The following is a 26,749-nucleotide window of genomic DNA, read 5'->3' on the forward strand; positions in this document are numbered from 1 at the left end:
GAGCAGAGAGCCTGACGCGGGGCTCGATCGCAGGACCCTGGGATCATAACCCAAGCCGAAGGCAGAGGCTTAACCCAGTGAGCCACTCAGGTGCCCCAAAGGTTTGAATTTTAATCCAAGCCTGTGGAGGAGCCATCAGAGGTTGTGAATGGCAGGCAGTGACGTATCTGGTATTAGAGTCTCAAGGACCACTCTGGGTGGTGAGCGGGGAACAGGCCATTGGGGAGACAAACAGAAACACTTAGAAGGCAAGTAATCCAGACGAAAGCTGAGGGTGCTCTAGACTACAGTGGCTGAGAGAACGACAGGTGGTCACACGGGGGACGTGCCTCAGAGTTGGAGCCAATGGGAATCACTGACTGGCTGTGGGAGGGCAGCAGAAAAGAACTGAGGATCACAGCCCACTTCTGTGGGGCCTGAACAACAGTGCAGAGGAGGCTGACAGTTCCTGAGATAGAGAAGAGCGAGCTAAGGGAGGAATTCGAGTTCAGATTTTAACGCATGGGGGTGCCAACACTTAAGGGCCTGGACATGGCAAGTAGATGGTGAAATACACACAAGTCTTGAGCTCAGAGGAGAGGTCAGCTCTGGCATGACTCCGTGCCAAGAGGGTCCTCTGAGAGGATATGTGAGGATATGTGAAATGGAGAGGACACCGCTCAGAAGAGGAAATTAAGGCAGAAGGTCTAGTTGCTCACTCCTTGCATGACCCCAGGGGAGCCTGGAATCATAAGTGACCCTGGACCCACCCCCTGGCAATGTGGCCTTCAAAAGGTTCTCTGTGTTTCTGACTGACGATGTTGGTTTGCGTATCCAGAGCAATGGGACAGGTTGTACCAGCTCACGAGGACCTCTCAGAATTATCTAATGACATTCATGATGTACCTGGTTTTGATGCTGGAATCCCGAGTTTTGTTTCAGAGGCCTCAGATGCTGAGGTTTAAGCGGGCTCTCCTGGGCAGAGACATATTACAGGTGTCCCTACAATTTGCTGCTAGATGCTCCTGGGTCGCCCTCCATGGGGAAGAACCTGAAAGCCTATGCCTGGCTGAGGCCGCATTTTCCAGCTGCCTGTCTCTGTGTCCTTTGCTGTGAAACCTGAGCTGCGAATAAAACCTGCTGTTGTGGCTCTCGAGTCCTTCTAGGGACTCGCCCAACTTGGAGCGGGGGTGGAACCCTCAAAATGCAGCCATTGCCCTCGGAGAGCTTAGGTTTTCACCAGAGAGGAGAAAAGAACGAGCATGAAGCAAATAGGATGCTAGAGTTCAGTCAGCCTGACGGTGGCGACTAAGCCTTTTTTCATCTGTGTATGCCCCAGAGAGGGCTAGGTCGGTGGGAGGTCCTCAGGAAACGTGTGCTGGACTTAGGTGGGACATGCTGGACGGGCAGGATTTCGCATAAACTAAGAGGTGAAGGAGGGCATGCCAATTGGAGGAAACAACTTGATGGAGGCCCAAAAGCTTTTTCTGGGTGGTGCCCAGTATGAGAGGGGGTGCACAGTGTATTCCTTCTGCGCCCACTCAGTCACTTGCCAGAGAGCAAACGGAGGCTGAGGCCTGGTTCCGGATCTCACTGCATCATAGCTGGGCTCATCTCCCCATGCCCCCGGGATTAAAATTCCAGATGGGGCTATGCTAACTGGTCATCCTGAATTCCATATGGCAGTTCCAAAGCAAAAACCCCCAGCATTTACGCTTCTCTAAACAAGCTTTCCTTAGTCCCAGGGTAGCCTGCAAGAGAAATCGATTAATAACTACTTCCCCCAAAGTGAGGCTCCCATGAAGGGGAACATGGGTACCCAGGGCAAAAGAGAAGACGCTCTCGGGGAAGGACCAAGAGGTTTGTGTCTGTCTGAACAGTAAAGAGGACGCAAGGTTTCATGCTTAGAATTCAGAGAGCCTCTTCTAGAACCATCACCCCCTCCGGCTTAGGCAGGTGGCTCAGAGATCTGAGATCACACAGCGATCCATGGCTGATGCGGGACCAGAGCGCCGGCGGCCCGAGTCCTGGCCCGGGGCTCGATCACGTTTTAGCTCCCTGCTTAGTAGTTGTACCCCGTCCTGAGAATCATCGCCCACAAAAGGTGGGTGCAGTACGGTTCCCAATTAGCAACTAGCCCTCGCGGAAGCACCTTAAGGGCCAGAGCACAGAAACAGGGAAGGGCGGCAGCCGGCAGAGCCAAGGCATTACAATCCCAAGGGCTAAGTGAGACAGGTTCCTGACTGCTTTATGGGCTCGGCAGCCTCGCTGTTTCTTCCCAGCTTTGAGCCGAGTCAGGCACACTCTGTGTCGTGGGACGGGGGCTCGGGGAGAACAGTGAGCCAAACAGACCTTCCTGCTGGCACAGGTGTGAGGCCAGACTCTTAAATGATCAGCTAAAGGTGGGGGTGGGGAGGGCGGCGGGGATGGGGTGATGACTGCCACCCAAAGACCCGGCCCAACCAGCAGCATCGCCTCCCACCCAAGGCCTGCAAATTCAGGGCAGCTGGTTCGAGAGCTCCTGGCCGGCCGTGTCAGGCAGCCAGGGCGGGACGTCCATGCCAGCAGCCTCTGTGCCCTGCCCCACTCTCTGACTCGGAGCAGGTGACAACTAGGCTGGGCCGGTTGCTCAGCACAGTGAACCCAGGCAACAGCCTTGCTAGCAGGCAGCAGACTTCTTTAAGGACTGAAGTCACTTCCTGTTGGGGACCCCAGGTGCTCCCACACAGCTCGGGCTTCCTGGGAGGATCACAGGTGTGGATCCTGGGCCAATCACAAAAATGTGAGAAAACTCCTCCAGGAAGTTGAAGGAGGCTGCGACGAGGTCTAGAAGGGGACACCTCTATGTGGACCAAATCAGAATGAATGACTCTGCCTCAGTGCCCAAATCTCTCTCACAAAATGCGTGTTAGTCTCAGTTCCTCTCAGTACTTCCAAATCCTTCCTCTAAAAAAAGCATTATAATGTCACTACAGTAAATAACCTCATAATTCTAGTTGAGGTGAGCCAGGAAGGAGTTAGAAACAACTGGATTTGTGCAGATAAGGGAATCTTATCCTTTAAACTGCAGAACTTTTAAACAGTATTTTTGATGACACAAAATATATGCGTATATATTACGTGATTCCCACATCTCTTAACTCTCTCAAATCTTTTTTCCGGCTAACCCAGGGTAATCAGAAGCGACATCCTGTACTGCGTTAAACCATTTTGTTTTTCTGTCCCTTTTCAGGATGTCAGGCCTTCAGTGGGCCCTGCCCCTGTCAGTCTGACCTTCTCCCCACCCCACCCACCCCCCACTCCAACATCTCTTCCTGTTGCTTCTAATCTGTATGGCTGGGAAACCAGGTTACAGACCTCTTCAGAGCTAGCTGCCATTATAAACAAGCCACTAGAAAAGAACTAGGGAATAAAATGTGTGGCTTTAGTGCTATCTCTGTTTGAGGGAGTTTGTAGCTATTTTCTCCTTCCACAACCGGGGCAAATTACCAGAGGACAGAAGGTGCCAGACGCCTGGCCTAGGGTTAAATGTTGTGCTACTGAGTATCTCCCTGGGATCACGCCAGGCCTCAAAGTTCCCTGTCCCCACACTAACTCCCTGACTCAGTCAGCTCTGAGTGACAGAAAATTGGGAAGAATAGCTAAGAATAAACATGAGGCCATGCCAAAGTCTTCTTTCAGAAAAATCCACTGCTGACAAAGCAGGGGCAACACTGACTTGGGAGATCTGCTCTAACTTCCAACAGAGAAGCTTCTCTGCATTGTTCCCAGAACTGCGAGGTGCTGAGCATAAGAAATAACATGGAGGACATGGGGAGATGCAGAGGAGAAGGGAGTTGAGGGAAATTGGAGGGGGAGACGAACCATGAGAGACTGTGGACTCTGAAAAACAATCTGAGGGTTTTGAAGGGGCGGGGGGTGGGAGGTTGGGGGAGCCTGGTCGTGGGTACTATGGAGGGCACGTATTGCATGGAGCACTGGGTGTGGTGCATAAACAATGAATTCTGTTACACTGAAAAGAAATTAAATTTAAAAAAACAACAAAAAGGGGCGCCTGGGTGGCTCAGTGGGTTAGGCCTCTGCCTTCGGCTCAGGTCATGATCTCGGGGTCCTGGGATCGAGCCCCGCGTCGGGCTCTCTGCTCAGCGGGGAGCCTGCTTCCTCCTCTCTCTCTGCCTGCCTCTCTGCCTGCTTGTGATCTCTCTCTGTCAAATAAATAAATAAAATCTTTAAAAAAAATAAATAAAATAAAAAAAATTAAAAAACAACAAAAAAAGAAAAAGGTGATTTCTCAAGCTTAGGCAGATCCTTAGGGAAACCCAATGGTGTTAAAAAAAAAAAGCACTAATCAATTGTTTAAGTGCACAATACTCTATTGTTAACGTTGGGCACTACGCCCTACAGCAGCTACCTGGAACTTTACTCCTCTTGTATAACTGGAACTTTATGCCCATTGAGTGACAACCCTCCATCCCTGCGCCCCCCATCTCCTAATAACACCACCCTATTGTCTGCCTCTATACCTTTGACTATTTTAGACACGTCGTGTGTAAGGAATTGCGCAGCATCTGTCCTGTCACTTAGGATAACATCTTCAAGGTCCGTCCATAACTCACCAAATTTTATATATTCATTATTTGCAAGGTTTTTTTTTTTTTTTGGATACCAATCATACCTCAATGAAGCTGGGGGGAAATGATAAATAAGCCATGGGTTCTACCTCCAAGAAGAGAAAAAAAAAAGCACTTATCAGAAGTAAGCCAAACAAGGTGATTTTTGAAGTTTTTAACTGTAGCAATACTTGAGATCTTTCCTAAAAATCTTGGGAGAAAAGCGACTGGTGCAATTTACAAGGCGATAGCAATAGCCATCGTGCGTTCCATATTTTCATGATTTAGAAACCACTCTCCTATGAAAAACCCACGGCAAATATCATTCTCAATGGAGAAAAACTGAAAGCTTTTCCGCTAAGGTCAGGAACACGACAGGGATGTCCGTTATCTCCACTGCTATTCCACACAGTACTAGAAGTCCTAGCCTCAGCAATCAGACAACAAAAGGAAATTAAAGGCATCCAAATCGGCAAAGAAGAAGTCAAACTATCACTCTTCGCAGATGATATGATACTATATGTGGAAAACCCAAAAGACTCCACTCCAAAACTGCCTGAACTTGTACAAGAATTCAGTAAAGTGTCAGGATATAAAATCAATGCACAGAAATCAGTTGCATTTCTCTACACCAACAACAAGACAGAAGAAAGAGAAATTAAGGAGTCCATCCCATTTACAATTGCACCCAAAACTATAAGATACCTAGGAATAAACCTAACCAAAGAGACTAAGAATCTATACACAGAAAACTATAAAGTACTCATGAAAGAAATTGAGGAAGACATAAAGAAATGGAAAAATGTTCCATGCTCCTGGATTGGAAGAATAAATATTGTGAAAATGTCTATGCTACCTAAAGCAATCTACACATTTAATGCAATTCCTATCAAAGTACCATCCATTTTTTTCAAAGAAATGGAACAAATAATCCTAAAATTTATATGGAACCAGAAAAGACCTCGAATAGCCAAAGGAATATTGAAAAAGAAAGCCAAAGTTGGTGGCATCACAATTCCGGACTTCAAGCTCTATTACAAAGCTGTCATCATCAAGACAGCATGGTACTGGCACAAAAACAGACACATAGATCAATGGAACAGAATAGAGAGCCCAGAAATAGACCCTCAACTCTATGGTCAACTCATCTTCGACAAAGCAGGAAAGAATGTCCAATGGAAAAAAGACAGTCTCTTCAACAAATGGTGTTGGGAAAATTGGACAGCCACATGCAGAAAAATGAAATTGGATCATTTCCTTACACCACACACGAAAATAGACTTAAAATGGATGAAAGATCTCAATGTGAGAAAGGAATCCATCAAAATCCTTGAGGAGAACACAGGCAGCAACCTCTTCGACCTCAGCCGCAGCAACATCTTCCTAGGAACATCACCAAAGGCAAGGGAAGCAAGGGCAAAAATGAACTATTGGGATTTTATCAAGATCAAAAGCTTTTGCACAGCAAAGGAAACAGTGAACAAAACCAAAAGACAACTGACAGAATGGGAGAAGATATTTGCAAATGACATATCAGATAAAGGGCTAGTGTCCAAAATCTATAAAGAACTTAGCAAACTCAACACCCAAAGAACAAATAATCCAATCAAGAAACGGGCAGAAGACATGAACAGACATTTCTGCAAAGAAGACATCCAGATGGCCAGCAGACACATGAAAAAGTGCTTCATATCACTCGGCATCAGGGAAATACAAATCAAAACCACCATGAGATATCACCTCACACCAGTCAGAATGGCTAAAATGAACAAGTCAGGAAATGACAGATGCTGGCGAGGATGCGGAGAAAGGGGAACCCTCCTACACTGTTGGTGGAATGCAAGCTGGTGCAACCACTCTGGAAAACAGCATGGAGGTTCTTCAAAATGTTGAAAATAGAACTACCCTATGACCCAGCAATTGCACTGCTGGGTATTTACCCTAAAGATACAAACGTGGTGATCCGAAGGGGCACGTGCACCCGAATGTTTATAGCAGCAATGTCTACAATAGCCTAACTATGGAAAGAACCTAGATGTCCATCAACAGACGAATGGATAAAGAAGATGTGGTATATATACACAATGGAATACTATGCAGCCATCAAAAGAAATGAAATCTTGCCATTTGCGACGACGTGGATGGAACTAGAGGGTATCATGCTTAGCGAAATAAGTCAATCGGAGAAAGACAACTATCATATGATCTCCCTGATATGAGGGAGAGGAGATGCAACATGGGGGGTTGAGGGGGTAGGAGAAGAGTAAATGAAACAAGATGGGATTGGGAGGGAGACAAACCATAAGTGACTCTTAATCTCACAAAACAAACTGAGAGTTGATGGGGGAGGGGGGGCTGGGAGGGGGGGGTGGGGTTATGGATATTGGGGAGGGTATGTGCTATGGTGAGTGCTGTGAAGTGTGTAAACCTGGCGATTTGCAGACCTGTACCCCTGGGGATAAAAATATATGTTTATAAAATAAAAAAATAATAATAAAAGAAAGAAACCACTCTCCTAGCTGTTGCTTCATTTGACAAGCTGCAGGGAAGGCCGTTCTCTCTCCCAGCCTCAGCCATCACTTACTTGAAGAACCAACCCTTGAAAATGTTCGTTATTCACAGAGAAATCCCCACCATGTCCACTTCCTCTGTAGGCAAGGATTACCACCAGGTATTGCTGGGAGAGCTTGGCCAGGCCCCAAAGGCCCAGCCATGCGCAGGATAAAAAAGGAGGATGGCCTAGATGCTGGGGTCCCTGCCCTCTGGGGACTTCTAACCCCAGAATTCTGCCTCTGCCAGACCATTAACCCCCCACAGGATGCAAAGAAGTCTCCCTCAGCCTGTCCAGTATCATTGGTAGCCCAAGCTGGAAATAATCAGCCAGAACCCACAGGTCATCATTTCGTGATGTGGGGTTGGACATCCACCAACCCAGCAGGATGATCATAGTGGAAATGTTACTGGTCATCTCTGAACCTTGATTTGACATTTGTCAAACAGGAAAGGTAAAACTCATCCCCACCTAGTTTCCAGATATTTGAAGAAGACAAATGAAATATCACAGTATAATATTTTAGGTTTTAAGGTGAATTTCTTTTAAGTCCTTGGAGTGATCACGTAAGTCTCAAAGAGTCCAACTAGCTAAAAGTTAAACCTCTTCCACCACTTCAAAGTTTTACTAGAAATCATACATAAGATCTCCAACCAGAGATATAGAAAAGGGGAAAATCTTGGGATTTGACGTTGGGGAGGAGGAGGGATCTTAGGGAGGAAAGTGATCATAGCCGAGATATGAAACAGGAAGAGGAAGACATGAAAGTGTCAAATTGAAGAATCAAAATCGCGCTGTGGCAAAAGAAATGGGAAGTGTAAACAGCCACCCTCAAACGATGTTTTCACAGCTAGATTTACAGATGACATAATGAAATAACAGACACAATTAAGAACACATTAGAAAGGACATAAGGTTGAATTGCGTGAAATAAATTTAAATGGGAAACTCCAACCCAAATGACTGCTGTACACAGATCCTGGAAGTGTTTCAACCATAATGAGTTTGGCGGTGATTCTACAAAGCCGATGTAGTTTATATTTTCGAACTAACATCTGGGCGAGTCTCAACCCGATTCAAAAAAACTAGACGCACACAGAATTTAATAGCACTTATCTATTTTATATACATACATATATGCATACGTACATATACATACACATGTGTGTGTGTATGTGTATATATATACACACATACACACACACACACATTCTCTCTCTCTCTAGTATACTCCGGTGGTTATGGTTCAGGTAAACACTGCATCAGGTCAGGAACAGCCAACCACTTCAACCGCTTTTTACCTTTCAGGTCTTTCTGGGAGTTTGGTCTTCACTTCCAGCAAGAAATCCGGACATGGCTCCACTAGTCACCCTCCTCCTGGGAGAAGGACCATCTTCCCTCGCCCGGTGATACTCATGGACACTGAGGGAGTCCGCTCACCTGATCCAGTCAGAGCGCTCACTGTAAATTAAATGGAGCTGAATCAAGCCTGAGGCATTAGGACCACCGCAGACACGAACGGCCTGCCTCGGCCTTGGGAGATCAACTTGACCAAGAACAACTCTCTCGCACTTTCTTCTCTGATGCTCCCACAGCTCCAGGCAGAACCAGAACCCGGGACGGGGGCCAGAGGTGCTTGACCCGGAGGCTCCTCTTCTGTTCACATGGAGTGGGACTCTCAGGGACAGAAGCAGAAGGGAGAATGGGTGTTTCGTTTTGAGGGACGAGGTGGGGAAAGGACGGTAAAGGAGAAACGGGAGTATGCCTGCCCTGACTCCTCTCCCGGGAGAAACCGAGCCCTCTGCCGCATGGAAGAGGGGCTTCAGTGATCGCTGTTCAGTCCGTTACAGAATTAGAACATAAGCATCACTCCTACATTCCCTGAGTGGGATGGGAAGTTAATGGTCATCTGGGACCCGGGGAATGCCACGGAGGCCATGGCCAGCTGCCCCATATCCCAGTCTCCCTTGCAGTTAGGTCAGGGTTAGGTGATGAGTTCCTGTCACTGAAATGCAGGCAGACGTGACAGGCGTCCCCTCTGGGATGAGGCAATGAAGGTGCGTGGGCTTTCAGCTGTCTTTTTCTCTGCCATGGTGCCCTTCAAGTTCACGGGCTCCCGATGGCATTGCTACATGACAGGAAAGGGCCAACCGTCTGCAAAATATCCTAAGACACCCAAAATTCGTTCGATAGCTCATGAACTCTCTTCCTGGGCACCCGTCACCTCCTGCCACTTCCCATTTTCCTACCATCGCTGGACACAAAGCTGGCTTAGAGCCTCTACATCAGAACTTCCTCATGGATTCAGGCTGCCATCAAAACCAAATAAGAGAAAAGTGAGGGGGAAAAAAAGACACAACCAAGTTTCTCTCTGTCAAGCCCATCTCAATCCCTTGAGGGACTGGGTTCCATCCACTTTTAAAGTTTAGAATAGAAAGACCAGAAACTTCCCTCGTTCTATGTTTCTAAATCCTTGAGATGTCAGCAAGCCAGCAGGGTTAGCAAGCATAGAGGGAAGACCTCTTGGCCATTTTTCACCAGGACCCGCAGAAAGCTCTACCTTTCAGAACATGTCCTCCCTGAGATGACGGGGACCCCATGTATGATGGCCTATAGCAGATGACCAAAAGTTGGTCTTGAAAAGCGTATCTGTCAAAGGCAAGGTCGCATGATCAGTGTAAGTTGGAGAAATTACACGTGCCCATTTTTTTTCTTGAACTAGGACTTAAGGAAAACTTGAATGTGTCCAGCCCCTGTTGATTAAAAAGGCTGGTCTGGTAGCTAAGGGCTCTCCAAAAGCCACGGCCTGGGCTCAACTGTAAGCTTGCCCCTCACTCTGCAGCTAGAATCTGGTTCTGTTGGGAAGGGAGAGCCAGAAAAGTCCCTACTCTCTGACCCAGAAGGCCTCTTCTGAGCGTTGCCCAATGCTCTGTTATACAACACGCAAAATAAATAATCAACTTGAAAAGTCAGGCAGCCAAAGCTCTGCTCAAATAATAAGCCCTTTTACAAGCTGCTTATCACCTGCCAAATTCAGCTCCAGAGGAACACCGGGAACTCTAAATTCTACTGTTCGCATTAACTGCTTGGGGGAAATGGACAAGCTTCAGTGGCTTTATTGGTTTCCTCAGAGACAGAGGCATAGAGGTTTTCATCCTCCAGCTCCCTGCCCTTGACCTCAATCATTTAAATATGGCTCCCTTCCCACCATCTCCGCGAGGTTCTCTATTACAAGCGCGAGCTAGAAAGGGGTCCTGGCCTTTTCTTAGAAAACATATCACTCTTTCCATTCCCTCTCACGTGACCCCTTTGGGGTAACAAAGGGAAGAATATAAATGCCAACCTTTTCAGAACGTTCATGGGGAGGGAGCATGTGAAAGGGCAGGAGAGACTCTCTGTTCCTCTACTGGCCTCTGTACAAGCTGACTTGAGAGCAGGGATGAAGCTTTAGTCCTCTTTGCATCTCGACGGTCTAGCACATTCCCCGAAACATCATAGGTGTTCAATAAATCATGTGCTTAACAAGAAGATTAATAGTAAGTGTAGTTAACCCTTGAGCATTCAGGAACTCTGTTTAACTTCCCATAGTTCTTTCTCACTCTCTAGTCGAGGAAGCCGAGGCACCGATAGGTTAATAAGCGAATAAGTGGCAAAGCAATGATACGAACCAGGTGAACAGGCTCTAGAACCTTCATCCTTGACCACATGAACTGGTACACAGGAATAAGTAAGTGAGATGTTAAAAGGGCTCTCCACATATGAAAGCACGGAACAGGAACCGACTTTGATTCAGAAACCTGGTTTATTCACACAAAAACTTATTAAGCACCTAGTATTCTATGCCGGACCTGCTGCTACGAATTAGTGGCACAAAGATAAAGGCACGGTCGCATCCCTCGAGAAGAGAGACAAGTCCCAAGGGCGTACTGGGCAACGACCACATGCCGGGCACTGTGCTAGGTGCTTCACGTGTGTATCAGCTTCTGTAATCCTGGCAAAACCCCAATGAGGGCAATCCTGGTCTTACTACATCGAGATGAAGCGGGTGAGAACCTGAGGCCCAAGGAGAAAAAGTGGTTATGGTAACGTTGAGAAGGAAAGGATTCATCTCGCCTGAGAGGGGGCTCAGAGCAGGCTCCGCCCAACAGGGAACACTTGGGCGGGGCCTTGAAGACCGGACAAGAGGAAAGAAATTCACATCCGAACGGTACACGGAGGCCAGGAAAACTCAGCCGCATTTCCGAAGCCGTCACAACCAAAACATGGAGCTAAGTGGCGAGCCCCGTGCCACCCCGTGTTCTGCGGCTGAGGGACTTCTTACCGGGGACCGAGGAAAGACTTCGTGGAACTGAGGCCTGAATGTTTATGTCCGTTTTCCCACTGCGTTCAAACTCTCCCTGGGGCTTAGCCGTCCTCACCGTATCTGTAGGAAGTTCTTTTCCTCTTCCTTCTGTGCAATAGGTAATGTTTCTGGAAGGGGACCCCCACGCCCATTTTAGTGTAACTGAAGCCAGATCCTCCAAGGTTGGCAAAGGAGGCCGCAGTCACTGCGGGGGCCACTTGGAACAGCAACAGCTCATGGCTCTGTTCTGTTTCCCACACTCGGAGATACTCTCTCCTTTGCTAAGCACAGAGGTTCTAAGTCCAGGTCCCTTAAAGGCTGTCCAGAGGTTTCCCTAGTCTGTTCTGCTCAGACCTACTGACAACTTCCCTTCCCTCGCACTCTGGCTTCTTTCTCTGAGGACAGCTGGCTGCCAGGCCAAGACATGCCGGTGAATACGGACAAGCGAACTCCAACAACCAGTGAGTACTCCGGGGGCAAACTTTCTATTCTTCCCATGCTAAGGACCCCCTCTAAACACCCCCCCCCCACACGGTTCCAGTGACCGCCCCACTTCCCCACTCTTCTTTACAGCACGACTCTTCACGAGGCTTGTCTACATCCTCCGTGGACAATCTCCCTCCTCCCCTTCTCTCTTGAATCCACTCCCATCAAGCTTCTGCCCCCTGAAATGGCTGTGATCAAGGCCCCGAGGTTGCTAAAGTCCACTGAGAATTCTCAGCCCTCCTCTTGCTTGGCCAAACGGAGATGCTTTCCACAGTTGATCAGTCCTTCTTCCCCGAAGAACCTTCTTCCCTTGACTTCCATGACATCACTGTCTTCTGGTTTTCCTTCGGCCTTGCTGGCCGTATCCTGCTGGTCTCCTTGGCTTGTTCCTCATTGTCTTGCTAACCTTTAAATGTGGGAGTGCCCCGGGGCTGGGTCCTTGGTCCCCTTCTCTTCTCTAACTGTTCTCAGTGTCTTCTGGTGTCTTCTTATCATCCATCTCAGGGCTCTGAATACGATCTCGAAGCCTAGGACTAAAAGATGTTCATCTCCAGCCCTAACCACTCCTATGAATGCCAGGCTCAGACAGCCTACAGCTTCAATACCTCCACTTACATGTCTAATGGGCATCTCAAATTTAACATATCCAAAGGTTAACATCTGATATACCTCCAACCTTGTTCTTCCCACAGTATTTTTTTTCAACGATTTATTTAAATTTTTTAAAACTCAGTTCAAGTCACCTAGGTGGCTCAGTCAGTTAAGAGTCTGCCTTGGCTCAGGTCATGATCCCAGGATCCTGGGATGGAGTCCCATGTTGGGCTCCCTGCTCAGCAGGGAGTCTGCTTCTCCCTCTCCTTCTGCCCCTCCCCCCTGCACATGCTATCTCTCTCTCTCTCTCTCTCTCTCTCTCAAATAAATAAAGTCTTAAAAAACAAAACAAAACAGTTCATCCATTTCTCCTACCCCCAGCCCCTGCCTCTGGCTACCACCAATGGGTTCTCTGTATCAATGAGCTTAGTTTTTTTTTTAAAGACTTCATTCATTTATTTGACAGAGAGAGCACAAGTAGGGGTAGTGGCAAGCAGAGGGAGACACAGAGCAGGGGAGCCCGATGTAGGACTTGATCCCAGGACCCCAGGATCATGACCTGAGCCAAAGGCAATCTCTTTTTTTTTTTTTTTTAAGATTTTATTTGACAGAGAGAGATCACAAGTAGGCAGAGAGGCAAGCAGAGAGAGAGAGAGGAGGAAGCAGGCTACCTGCCAAGCAGAGAGCCCGATGCGGGACTTGATCCCAGGACCCTGAGATCATGACCTGAGCTGAAGGCAGAGGTTTAACCCACTGAGCCACCCAGGCGCCCCCAAAGGCAATCTCTTAACCAACTGAGCCACACAGGTGCCCAATGAGCTTAGTTTTTCTTTGGTTTTTTTGTTTGTTTGTTTTTAGAGCCCATATAGAAATGAGATAATATGGTATTTGTCTTTCTCCGCCTATCTTTTTTTTTTTTTAAAGATTTTATTTATTTATTTGACAGACAGAAATCACAAGTAGGCAGAGAGGCAGGCAGAGAGAGAGAGGGAGAAGCAGGCTTCCCGCTGAGGAGAGAGCCCGATGTGGGGCTCGATCCCAGGACCCTGGGATCACGACCCGAGCCGAAGGCAGAGGCTTTAACCCACTGAGCCACCCAGGCGCCCCATCTTTCTCCGCCTATCTTATTTTAGTTAGCATAATGCCCTCAAGGTCCACCCATGTTGTTGCAAATGACAAGATTTTATTCTTTTCTATGGCTGAATAATATTCCATTATATATATTTATACATTCCATATATTTATACATGTGTATATATGTGTGTATATATGTAATACATATAATATTCCACTACATGTATGTGTGTATGTGTATACATATATATGTGTATATATACACACAAATTTCTTTTTCCATTCATCCATCAATGGACACTCAGTAGTTTCCATATCTTGGCTACTGAAAATAATGTAAATAATGCTGAAATGAACATGAGGTGCATCTATCTTTTCAAGTTAGTGTTTTCATTTTCTTTGAATAAATACCCCAAAGTGGACTTGCTGGTTCATATGGTAGCTTCATCTTAATTTTCTGAGGACTCGCCATACTGCTTTCCATAATGGCGGCACCAATCTGCCTTCCAGCCAGCCATGTGCAAGGGTTCCCGTCTCTCCGCATCCTCGCCAATACTTGTTATTTCTTGCTTTTTTTTTTTTTAATTTATTTGACAGACAGCGATCACAAGTAGGCAGAGAGGCAGGCAGAGAGAGAGGAAGGAAAGCAGGCTCCCCGCTGAGCAGAGAGCCTGATGCGGGGCTCGATCCCCGGACCCTGGGATCATGACCTGAGCCAAAAGCAGAGGCTTTAACCCACTGAGCCACCCAGGTGCCCCTATTTCTTGCTTTTTAATACTAGCCATTCTGACAGGTGTGGGGTGGTAGCTCACTGTGGTTGTGATTTGAAGTTCCCTGATGATGAGTGGTGCTGAGCATATGTTCATGTGCCTGTCGGGCATCTGGATGTCTTCTTCGGAAAAAACGTCCACTCAGATCTAAAGGCAATTTTTAATCAGATAGCCTTTTGCTACTGAGCTGGATGAGTTCTTTATATATTTTGGATATTAGCCCCTTTCAGATACGTGATTTGTAAATATTTTGTCCCATTTGGTAGATGGTCTTTTAATTTTGTGAATGGTTTCCTCTGCTGTGCAGAAGCTTCTCAGTGTGATGTCATCCCCCGTATTTATTTTTGCTTTCATAGCTTTTGTTTCTGGTGCCAGATTCAAAAAACTCATCACCAAGACCTACGACAAGGATCTTATGACCTGTGTTTTCTCCTAGGAGTTTTATGGTCTCAGGTCTCATTTTCAAGTCTTTAATCCATTTTGAGTTAATTTTTGTGTATGGTGCTAAGACAGTGGCCCAGTTTCATACTTTGGCATGTGGCTGCCCAGTTTTCCCAGCACCATTTCTCGAAGAGATCTCCTTTCCCTGCTGTATATTCTTCCTCCCCTTGGCTATATACTTACTGACTGTACAGGCGTGGGTTTATTTCCAGGCTCTCGATCCTGCTCCATGGATCTGTATGTCCGCTTTTATGCGAGTTCCATACTGTTTTAATCACTACAGCTTTGGAACATAATAATATAGGAATCAGGGAGCATGATGCCTCCAGCTTTGTTCTTCCCTCTCAAGGTCGCTTTGGCTACCTGGGGGTTTCTGCAGTTTCACACATGTTTTAGGATTATTCATTCTGTTTCTCTGAAAAATGCTGTTGGAATGTTGGTAAGGATGGCGCTCCGTCTATAGATTGCTTTGGGGAGTACAGACATTTTAACAATACTGATTCTCCCCAGTACATCAGCATGGAATAGCTTTCCCTTTGCGTCTTCACTTTCTTTCAAAATGGAGCTTCTGATATACTTCCAACCTTGTTCTTCCCACAGGCTTTACCAATGCAACTCCGTCCTTCCAGCTGCTCAGAACAAAAACCTTGGCAACATCCAGAACAGAAATGCTGTGTTACACAACTCCAGAGGGCACCAGCCACATTTATTCAATGCTACTGGTGTTATGCAACATGGTGACCCTGTTTCCCTTCATTCCTCTTTCTCCAACATCCTACATCTGATCTGTTAGCAAATTCACTTGGCTCTACCTTTGAAATACACCCCAAAACCCAACAACTTCTCCCTAGTTCCAGAGCTATCAGACTGGCCCAAGCTTGTCCCCTGATAACTTCTTATCCAAAAACACAACTAGAGCAATTCTTTAAAAATGTCAAATCACATTACTCCTCTACTCAAAATTCCCCACTCCTTCCCATCACACTCCAGGAAAAAGTCAAGATTCTTACAATGGCCTATAAAGCCTTGAGTTGTTTTCTTGCTTTGATATTTATCCCTATCTATCCTATGTATTTTATGTGTTTATCTCAATGGATTATCTGTTGCCCACATAGGAATATAAGCTTTGTGAGTCAGGAACTTAGTGTGTTTTGTTCACAGATGAAGCCTTGGTGTCTACAGTAATATCTGACACAAAGTACATGCTCAATATATATTTGTAGATGATGGGGCGCCTGGATGGCTCAGTGGGTTAAGCCTCTGCCTTCGGCTCGAGTCATGATCCCAGGGTCCTGGGATCGAGCCCCTTATCAGACTTCCTGCTCAGCGGGGAGTCTGCTTCTCCCTCTCCCTCTGCCTGCTGCTCTGCCTACTTGTACTCTCTGTCAAATAAATAAATAAAATCTAAAAAATATATATATATTTGTAGATGAAATAAATGAAGCAGGTTACAAAGAGGGAAGTCTTTACATAAGGGCCAGAATCATACCAAAACACAATATAACAAGTGAAATGCCGCTTGAGTAGCCAGCTAGTGCTGGGACCACGTTAAATCTGGGGAGATGTTCAGTTCCAATCTCTTACTGTTTGTTTTTCCATCGCTTTGATATTTTACCTGAAGAAATGCACCTATACGTGGTAAAGAGCGCCCCCTGGTGGAAGCAATCCACCCAAGCAATGGAAAAGAAAATCCTAGAGCAACAGGCTTTAAATTGTAAAGGAGACCCTTGGGGACAAAGGAAGTAACTCCAACATTTCACAGAGAAAGTCCTCTATAGAAATGAGGGGAACTAAAGATTCAATTCAAAGTACATGGGGGTGGGGGTGGAATTTATCAACTTATTTTACTGCTGAACCTTTTCTGCAACTGAAAATGAGAAAAAAAATAATTCACTGCAAGCTGAACGACGTTTAAGTGCCTACTCCCAAAGAATTTTTAATGTGGTAGAAGAGAGGATGTAAGTCATGCATACAAATAAGTACAAAGCAATGAATATGGTTGCGGATGAGGGACTAGGGGGCAAATAAGAGGAATGAACTAAGAGCTATGACTTACCCAGGAAAGAGAAGTATGGCTTTGGGCTGAGTAAATCCAGGAAGACAACTTGGAGGGGGTGGTTCTGGAGCTGAGCCTTGAAAGACAGACAAAATTTTAATAAGAGAGCATTCCAGGTAAAGGCCTAAATGTAGGGAAGGGCACAGCATGTGGAAACCCAAGCAGGCCAACAGGGCTCTGCAAAGGTCACAGTCTGGGTGACAGCACAATTCAAACCCCTCCTTGAAAAGGGCAGAGATAGATTCTCAAGAGGAAAGTCCTTGGCAGAGGTAAACACAGGAAGGGACCAAAGAAACCCCCCCCCCCTTTTCCTTGTTCTTCCTTGGATGAGAGGAACACTGTTAAAAACTATGGGGAGAAACAAAGATAAAATGTGAACTCCATGATAAATTGTCCAGCTTACATACCAGAGGATTCTGAATCCACAATATTGAGGGGCCCCTGGGTGGCTCAGTGAGTTAAGTGTCTGCCTTCAGCTCAGGTCATGATCCCAAGGTGGCTCAGGTCACTTCACTTTCAACTTTTCTCTTGAAAAATTATAGACTTACCCCCCCTAGAAAGTTGCAAAACTAGTATGAAGTGTCCTCCTATACCCTACCCAGATTTCCCATTTTTTATAACCATCTTATCGAACCACAGTACAGTATTACAGACCGAGAAGTTAATGCTCATACAATACTATTATTGATACACTGTATTTTTTCCATTTGTCCCAATGTTCTTTTTTCAGGTTGGAGATCACAGATGTCTTCTTTGACTCCTTGAACCCGGAACAGTTCCTCAGTCTCTTTTCATTACCATGATGCTTTTGAAAAACACTAGCTGGTTTCACTTTGGGGTTTATCCGATGGCTCATCAGGACTCCATTTAGGTTATGTGCGTTCCCAAGAACACTACAGATCTGACGGCGCGTCCTTCTCGGTACGTGGATGGTTCTGGCCTGAAATAGTTATTACCATGGCGCTTGCCGAAGAAGTTTCTAGTCCCATTGTTCTTTCTACATTTTATTAATTGGAATGTTGTTGTAAACAAGTGCTTTGCCTTCTCCCTCGTTTGTTTACTCAGTTATTTCTTTATATTCGCATGGACTCGTGGGTGCTAATTTTACTCTCTGGGTTATGATCCATTATTACCATTAATTATCTTGTGGCTTGTCACAGAGTTCACCATTGGAAACCCCTCGAAGTGACTCCCGCATCCTCCTGGCATGTCGCCATTATTGCATGGACACTGTCTTACTTTCTGGCAGAAGAAGACATTCCAGGCTCATCTTCTAGTCTCCCTGCCCCAGCCTGGGAATCAGCCCATTTCTCCGAGAGTTCTGGTTCCTTTTATTTGGAGAATGGTGTGTTTTTTTTTGTTTTGTTTTGTTTTTAAGATTTTATTTATTTGACAGACAGAGATCACAGGTAGGCAGAGAGGCAGGCAGAGAGAGAGGGGGAAGCAGGCTCCCTGCTGAGCAGAGAGCCTGATGCGGGCCTTGATCCCAGGACCCTGGGATCATGACCTGAGCCGAAAGCAGAGGCCCCAACCCACTGAGCCACCCAGGTGCCCTGGAGAATGGTGTTTTAAAACCCAGATCTGAGTGCTAGGTGTGCTCCCCAGTTTTGGGGTGTCGCTGCTTCCAGGCCTTCTAAGCAGACAGAGCTAGGAGATATACGCATATCCACAAACCATTCTATTTCTGTATCTGTCTCTGGGTGGGCGGGTGCGCGCATACAAAATGAAACGTGGTGCGTTTGTTCTGATAACCTCTGATCACCACCAGTCTCCTGTCTTCTTTCATGGAGCTCCTTTCTCCGACAGAGTAAAAGGTGGTTCTCGTTACTCACAATAGATCATTTGCTCGAGACTAGAATCTACGTAGATTCAGAATTGCCAACCCGTATCCCTGGGGAAAACAAAGCTACTATCTAGTGAATGGGATTTCTGTTCTGTTTAGGGGTGGGGGATGGTCTTCACCAACAGGGGTTCTGAAGTGTGCCCCCTGAACCAGCAGCATCAGCTTCATCCGGGAACTTGCTAGAGATGCAAATGCTGAGCTCCAGCCTCGGCCTACCCTACTCGATTACAAATGCTGGAGGGGAGGCCATCGCCCAGAATCCCCCCACCCCCAGCTCCCTAGGGGACTCTGATGCACACTGAAGTTTGGGAACCACTACTGGAGAATACAAAGTCAAAATACTCTTTTCTGAAGTTCCCATCCACCCCTGTAAATCATTAATCTCATTAGTTTTTGGTTTCTCTTTCTACACAAGGAGCATTGGTTTTCCGTGGCTCCCGTAACAAATTAGCACAAATTTACTGGCTTAAAATGCCACAAATGTAAGATATTACAGTTTTGAAGGTCAGAAGTCCAAACTGAGATTCATAAGGCTAAACGTCCAGGTGTCAGCATGGACTGTGTTCTTCTGGAGGGGCTTTTGTTTTTAAGGATTTTATTTGTGAGGGAGAGAGAGAGAGTGGGCACAAGCAGGGGGAACGGCAGGCAGAGGAAGAAGGTTCCCCACTGAACAAGGAGCCCAATGCGGGACTCGATCCCAGGACCCCCGGGATCATGACCTGAGCTGAAGGCAGATGCTTAACCGACTGAGCCACCCAGGTGTTCTCCTTTCTGGGGGCTTTAAGGAAGACGCTGTTCCCCTTTCTTCCCAGCCTCTATGCGCTGCCTACATTCCCTGGCTGCAGCCCCTTCTTCAGTCTTCAAATCGCTCTGGCAGCGAGCCCTGCTTCCATGCGCACATTCCCTCCCTCCGACTTTGCCCCTTCTGCCTTCCTCTCACAAGGACCCTTGTCATCCTATTGGACCCACCAGGGTAATCTCCTCAGGTTTCCACCCCGAGTCACACACGCGGCGTCCCTTCTGTCATATAAAGCCACACAGTCATAGTTCTGGGGGTTTAGTATGTGAGCATCTTTGGGAGGCGCCATCATTCTCCCACATAGATCTTTTTTTTAAGTTTCTAAAAACACAGAGTGACAGATCTTCATATCCTTCTTACAATCATTAAACAGCTTCCCTCTCTTCTCAGAAAGAGCCCAGCCTCTTGACCCTGCCAGCCTCCTTCGCCTCCTTCCATGTCCTTGACTGTGCCACATCCTGACGGCTTTCAGCCTTCGCACGCACTCTTCGTCGGCCTAGAATATTCTTTCCCCAGTTCCTCTCGTGGTTGGCTCATTCCTCCAGCCTCATCTCAAATGTCACCTCTCTGAAGAAGCTATCTCTGATCACGAGACAGGTAAGAGCCCATCTCAATGACTGTGATTTAGCCTGTTTCTTTATCACCGACACTGGTCTATAATACATGACTTATCAGTTTGTGACCCATCTTCCTCACTAGAACATAATCTCCACGAGGGTGGAGACGCTGGGTATCCCTGTACATCCCTAATGTCTAGCATAGTCGGCGCACAGCAGATAGTCCATTAAGTGCTGACAGGGCGGATGAAGGCTGCTCTAGTGTGGGTGGCCAGTGGAGGACGAGTGTGTTTTGCTGGTCCGAACAGAGCAAACAAAACGATCCGTGTGAATCCCTGTGACTCTAGGTACGGCTGATGCAGACTTTCACTGTGCCCAGTACAACCCAAACAAGTTCCTATCTGTCATGCATTCCTTCGTTCCTCCACAAGTATGCGCTGAACAGCTAATATACACGCGTTTGATCCACACAACAATACAAGGAGATACTGTTACCATTATCCCCATTTTACCGACAGGAAGACTGAGGTTCAGAGAAGCAGCGTGGCTGAGGACACGCAGCTAGGGAGCTACTATGTGCTTCTATATGCTAGGCTTTACGCTGGGCTCAGGCTACGCCAGGGAATGAGTGAACATGGTCCTTGCCCTCTCTGGTGGACAGTCCGAGGATGAATCCACGCTTACAGGGGGGTGTGCTAAGTATTATGATCGGGGTCTGCTAAGGGTGCTGTGGGAGCACTGGCCTGGGACAGTGAAATCAGGATGAAGTGTGAGAGGAGGCTTCTGGGAGGAGGAGGCACTTGAACTAAACTTGAAGCCTAAGTAGATCTTAGCTAGATGAATGGAGGACCAACTAGCAGCTATCGATTGGGCTCACAGGCTATCATTTTCCTGGAAATTTCTGGAAGTTTCCAGAAATTTCTGTTTTTCTAGGGTCTGGCCTTCACCGCCGCTTTGCAGGGTAATAAATCTAACATCACAAGTAACCTAGAGTTGTGTGACATTGGGAGCAGTGGCACACACACTAATAACGTTCAGGAGAGGATGACATTTATAAATCAGAGTTCGTTCGCTGAACTGGGAAGTGGCAAGACCCAGGGTCCCCAGGCTTTCTCTTTCAAAGGCCAGACGGTAAACCTTTTTAGTTCTGTGGGTCATATGTGGTCCCTGGGCCGTTGCTCCCCGCTGCCACTGCAGGGCAAGGGCAGGGATGGGGACTCATAAACAAATGAGCGTGGCTGTGTTCCAACCAGACTTTACTGACCAAAAGACGAGGCAGGTTTATGGAGCCCTGGGCTAGAATAAGGGAAGTAGTTACAAGATTCAAATGCTTCATCACAATGCTGTGTCCACAGATGCAAGAGAGACAAACCTGCCTCCGGTATCAGACTGGACACCTTCTCTCCTAGACAGTGACTGCCCAGACGGACACCTCCAACCCTGGCCTCGCTCGACCTTTTTTAATGCTCGGCCGCCCTACAGAATCCCACCTCTTCCTAAAGCGCTGGGTGTACGAAGGCTCTACTCACCAGGAAAACTCCAAGGAAAATGCCAGTAGCATCGGTTCCCAGAGAAAGCCATGCTCCTTCGTCACCTGCAGGGGGCGAGAGCAGTCTTCATTTACAGCTGTTTCCCCGCAAAACAAGGGACAGATTCCGCCACGGTAATGCAAGAGACTCTGACATGTAAACTCCACGAAGGGAGAGATTCTGTTTCAATTAGACAGAATCTTTTATTTTTATAAAAAGCAGTGTAGGTTCCCTGTAGAAAATTAAGAAACAAAAGTAAGAAAAGAGAAACATTATATTCCCACCTCCCAGAAATTAGCCATATTAAGAGCTTGGTACAGGGGGTGCCCGGGTTCGCTCAGTCGGTTAAGTCTTTGTCTCAGGTCATGATCCCAGAGTCCTGGGATCGAGCCCCTTGTCGGGCTCCCTGCTTAGCGGGGAATCTGCTTCTCCCTCTCTCTCTGCCCTTCCCCTACTCATGCCATCTTTTTCTCTCTCAAATAAATCTTCTTTTAAAAAAAAAGAGCTTAGTGCATATTCTTCCAGATCTGCTTCTAAGAGTACATAATACCTATCTGCACTTTCTACCAAAATGAGATAATATGGGTACATAACGCTTCGTGACTTTTTTTTAATCAGTCGGTCACCTCCACTGTTGCACGTTAATAAATTTCTATCTCATCGAATACCCAACCATATTCCAATTTTCCTACTTTCCCCCGAATGTCCGATAAAGCTGGCTTGCTCCAATCAGGATCCAATCTCAGACCACACTTTGCATCTTTAGTCTCTTTTCATTTAGAACACTATCCTCTTTCAGGACCGGATCTTGTTTCCTGCTCTATCCACAATGCCTTTAATAGCTCCTGGTATCCAGTAGTAGCTCAATAGATGCTGACATAATTAACTAATTAATATAAAACTTAGAGGAAGGGGGGGTTTCACCCTAGAGCTTATATCCTCCACCCATCACACTTTATGTCCATTTTATATATAACGAAAATCAGGACCAGAAAAATGAAGTGACTTCCCAAGGCCACCCAGCAAGTACGTGGCAATTTCTGTTCATTCTGTTAAACCAAGAGTAGTCAAACTTCTGTGAAGGACAGAAAATAAACCTTTTAGGCTTCATAATAAAATATAATGACAGAAATACAATAATGGACTACAAGCTTTTGTTATACATGTCTACTAGTAAAAAGAATGGAATAGAAGAATAACATTTTGTTTAACTGTGGTTGAAAGTCAAGTGTTCCCCACGAACTAGCTGATTATAATGGTTCATCTGATAAAACTTTCTTAGATCACAAGTCATAGTTTGCCAACCTCTGTCCTACGCTGCTTATCTGTGATTTGGCTTTTTCTTTGTGTTTGAGTGAAAAGAATATCCTTCTTTATTAATGGTTATAGTTGGGTTCTGGCTTATCGAAGTTATATGGTACTAAAATACCAGTAAGGAAAACTCCTTAGCCAGTCCCTTAAAATGCATTATCTTGTCTTACTTCAGTACCTAACTGTTGGAAATGCCTGTCTTCTTTCGTTTAATTTGCAAGAAGGCAGGTTGCATTGTGACTGTGGTTCTCATAATTAACCATATGTTAATATTTAATGCAACTGACCAACTTAGAAATCAGTACAAGTGAAGATGGTAATTGGCCTATGTCAGGGCTATTTTTTTTCTCAAATAAAAACATGCTATGCTGGGGCACCTGGGTGGCTCAGTGGTTAAGCCTCTGCCTTCAGCTCAGGTCATGATCTCAGGGTCCTGGGATCGAGCCCCACATCGGGCTCTCTGCTCGGCAGGGAGCCTGCTTCCTCCTCTCTCTCTGCCTGCCTCTCTGCCTACTTGTGATCTTTCTCTATCAAATAAATAAAATCTTTAAAAAAAAAACATGCTATGCTATTTAAAGATAGAGAAATAAATAGCCAAAGGGTTAAAAGAACAGAAAGTGGTTGCTTGGGGGGGTGGGGAGCAGGGAATGGGGAGAAACGCTGGGGACTCCTTTCTTTAAAAATAATAATAACGGGGGCGCCTGGGTGGCTCAGCCATTCGGCGTCTGCCTTCAGCTCAGGGCATGGTTCTGGGATGGAGCCCCGCATCGGGCTCTCTGCTTCTGAAGAGGCCTGATTCTCCCTCTCCCACTCCCCCTGCTTGTGTTCCCTCTCTTGCTGGGTCTCCCTCTGTCAAATAAATAAATAAAATCTTTTAAAAAAAATAACAAAGCTTGTGGAACTACTTGACTTTTAAAACAGCATATGTGTATAATTTTGATAAAAATACAAGAAAGAAAACCAGAGGGGCGGCCTGGGTGGCTCAGTCGTCAAGCATCTGCCTTTGGCTCGGGTCATGGTCCCAGGGTCCTGGGATCCAGCCCCACATTGGGCTCCCTGCTCAGCAGGAAGCCTGCTTCTCCCTCTCCCACTCCCCCTGCTTATGTTCCCTCTCTCTCTGTGTGTGTCTCTCTCTGTCAAATAAACAAAATTAAAAAAAAAAAAAGAAAACCAGAGGTACTTTAAAGCCCCTTCTAGAAAAGGCTTCTTGAATACTTTCCTCCATCCTCCCAACTGAGGTTAGGATCCTTCTTCTCTGCCCCCCACACCATCCTGTGCTCAATTACGTCAGAGCACGTAACACACTGTACTATAATTATGTTTCTCTGTCTCCCTCTTGGAGCCATGAGCTCCTTGCATGGACGGGCTATGTATTCTTCATTTCAGCAACTAGATTTTATATTTAAAAAGCTAGTCATTCAAATGAAATGAAACGAATTAACCAAATACCACTCAGTCTAGGCAAATGAACATCACAAGGAGATACCAAACAAAAAGACCAACTAAGCGTTGTGGAGGATATGGAGAAATTGGAAACTTCACACATTTACCAGTGGCCATCTTAAATGGTGCAGCCATCCTGGAAAAGAGCCTGGGTGGCTCAGTGGGTTGGAGCCTCTGCCTTCGGCTCAGGTCATGATCCCAGTGTCCTGGGATCGAGCCCCGCATCGGGCTCTGTGCTCTGCAGGGAGCCTGCTTCCACCTCTCTATCGGTCTGCCTCTCTGCCTGCTTGTGATCTCTGTCTGTCAAATGAATAAATAAAATCTTTAAAAAAAAAAAAAAAAGAGTCTGGAAGCTCCCGAAAAAGTGAAACATACAGTTGCCATCTGACGCAGAAATTCCACTCGTAATGCAGGGAACGAGGGAACATGGTCCTTGTGCCTTCTCTAGTGGAGGGACAGAGAATGAATTCAAGCTTACGGGGCAGTGTGTTGAGAGTTAGGATAGAAATCAGCTAAGGGAGCCTGCCGAGGGAGCGCCAGCGAAGGGCAGTGAAATCAAAAGAATTGAAAACATATGTCTACACAAATGTTCCCAATTATTGGATTACTCTTAATAACAAAAAAAAAAAAACCCACCCAAATGTCCATCAACTAATGGGCCAACAAAGGTGGTATATCCATAAAGTGGTATATCCATACCATGGAATATTATTCAGCTACAGAAAGGAATGGCAGGGGCGCCTGGGTGGCTCAGTGGGTCAAGTCTCTGCCTTCGGCTCAGGTCATGATCCCAGAGTCCTGGGATCGAGCCCCACATCGGGCTCTCTGCTCAGCGGGGAGCCTGCTCCCCCCCCCCCCGCCTGTCTCTCTGCCTACTTGTGATCTCTGTCAAACAAATAAAATCTTAAAAAAAAGAAAGAAAGAAATGGCATACAGACACATGCTACGACATTCATGAAACTGGAAAACATTGCCCTAAGTGAAAGAAGCCAGTCGCAAAAGACCACACAGTGTAGGCTTCCATGCGTATGAATTGTCCAGAAAAAGCAACTGCATAGACACAGAAGAAGGATCAACGGTTGCTTAGGGCTAGGGGTCCGAGGAGAGATTAACTGTGTGGTTTTATGGGAATTGGCAGTGGACAGCGGGCTGGGGGCGGTGAATGGGGACCAAAATACGCTCAAACCAGATTGTGGTGATGGGTGCACAACTTTGCCAATTTGCCAAAAAGAACTGTACGCTTAAAATGAGTGGATTTTATTGTATGCAAAGTGTAAGGCTCTTTTTAAAAGCCCTCAATGTATCCCATTATTTAGTTTCTCTCTAAATTAGCTTTTTTTCCCCCAGCTGGACTACCCGCGTTACAACACCTGGTGAAAATGGTGGTGAACGACGTTTCTGAGGGTTGTGCTGACAGACACATCAAAGTCAGCATCTGCGTGTGTGTGAAATTGTCAGATGTCTCGAGGTGCACGAGGCATTTCCGGTTGGGTGATCCAAGTGTGCAGCCTGGGCAATCCGTGGCCGCTCTGCCAGGCCAGGTGTAGAGCGAGCCTAAGGCCCGCCACTCCAAGTTAGGGACGTAGGCAGGTATGAGAATCACCTTTTGCACCTCTCAAGCCCGGTGCACAACCAAGTGCAATTAGGGCGTATCCGTGAAAATGGTGATGTGAGGGTGGGAGTAATTTGGTCAGTGGTTATTGGGCAAGGAGGTCCTGCCAGAACAGCCAAGTGATCCAAACTACCCCCCATCAACCCCCGCTCCCCGCGCTCGGCTCACTCCCACCGGGTCCCCCTGGGAACAGCACGTCCCTCCAGGGGACGACGGGATGTGACAGCGCCTCTCCGAGCTAGGGGAAAGCCTGGCCCCCAGTACACCGCCCCCCACCCCCTGCTTTGCGGGAAGGGCAAAAACTGCCACAGAGCCAGAGCTAGGGGTCTCCTCCCCGGGGGCTCCGGGTGCCCAGGAAACTCACGCGGCTGCTCGGCAGGGTCGCCTGGAGGTTACAGGACTGGGAAACTGGACTTGAGTCGCTGTCGCTGCCACCGCAGAGCGAAAGGAGAAGGCGGTGGAGGGGGCGGGGGGTGAGCAGGCGAGCGCGCCCGCAGCCGGAGGGGGCCACCCCCGCGGACCCCAGGACCCCGCGACCCTACGCGCAACTCCCGGGTCACGTGGCCGCCGTCCCTCCCCGCCCGGCGCTTGTGTCGCAGCGCCCCCTGGCGGCGACCGGCGGGCACGGCGGCGGCGCGGGCGGGGGTGCGGGCGGGGGCGCGGGCGGGGGCGCGGGCGGGGGCGCGGGCGCGGGACGGCTTCCGGTGCAATCCGCAGCCTAGGGGAGGGCTGCCGAGGGGGACGGGGGGTACGGC

At 47.1% G+C, this 26,749-nt stretch overlaps 1 protein-coding gene across 4 annotated transcripts in view; it reads right to left on the reverse strand.

Annotated features, from left to right (window-relative positions):
* The window catches only part of LOC125092396 (uncharacterized), a 70,784-nt gene extending 44,241 nt beyond the window's left edge, over nucleotides 1–26,543 (reverse strand). For 2 of the 4 annotated variants that reach the window (XR_007124892.1, XM_047716840.1), the window contains exons 1-3: nucleotides 26,359–26,543; nucleotides 21,629–21,693; nucleotides 16,901–16,976 (exon numbers count right to left, since the gene is read on the reverse strand). Coding sequence is in view for 1 of the 4 variants with exons in the window: in XM_047716840.1 (XP_047572796.1) it covers nucleotides 16,901–16,976; nucleotides 21,629–21,680 (128 nt within the window). In the remaining 3 variants the exon portion in view is untranslated. Of the gene's footprint in view, nucleotides 1–8,390; nucleotides 8,602–16,900; nucleotides 16,977–21,628; nucleotides 21,861–26,358 lie in introns of those variants that run through there. The other 2 variants (XR_007124894.1, XR_007124893.1) reach the window with 2 other exon arrangements.
* Nucleotides 26,544–26,749: the final 206 nt, after the last annotated feature.

The sequence above is a fragment of the Lutra lutra genome, chromosome X (assembly GCF_902655055.1).
Source record: "Lutra lutra chromosome X, mLutLut1.2, whole genome shotgun sequence".
Classification (NCBI taxonomy): Eukaryota; Metazoa; Chordata; class Mammalia; order Carnivora; family Mustelidae; genus Lutra; species Lutra lutra.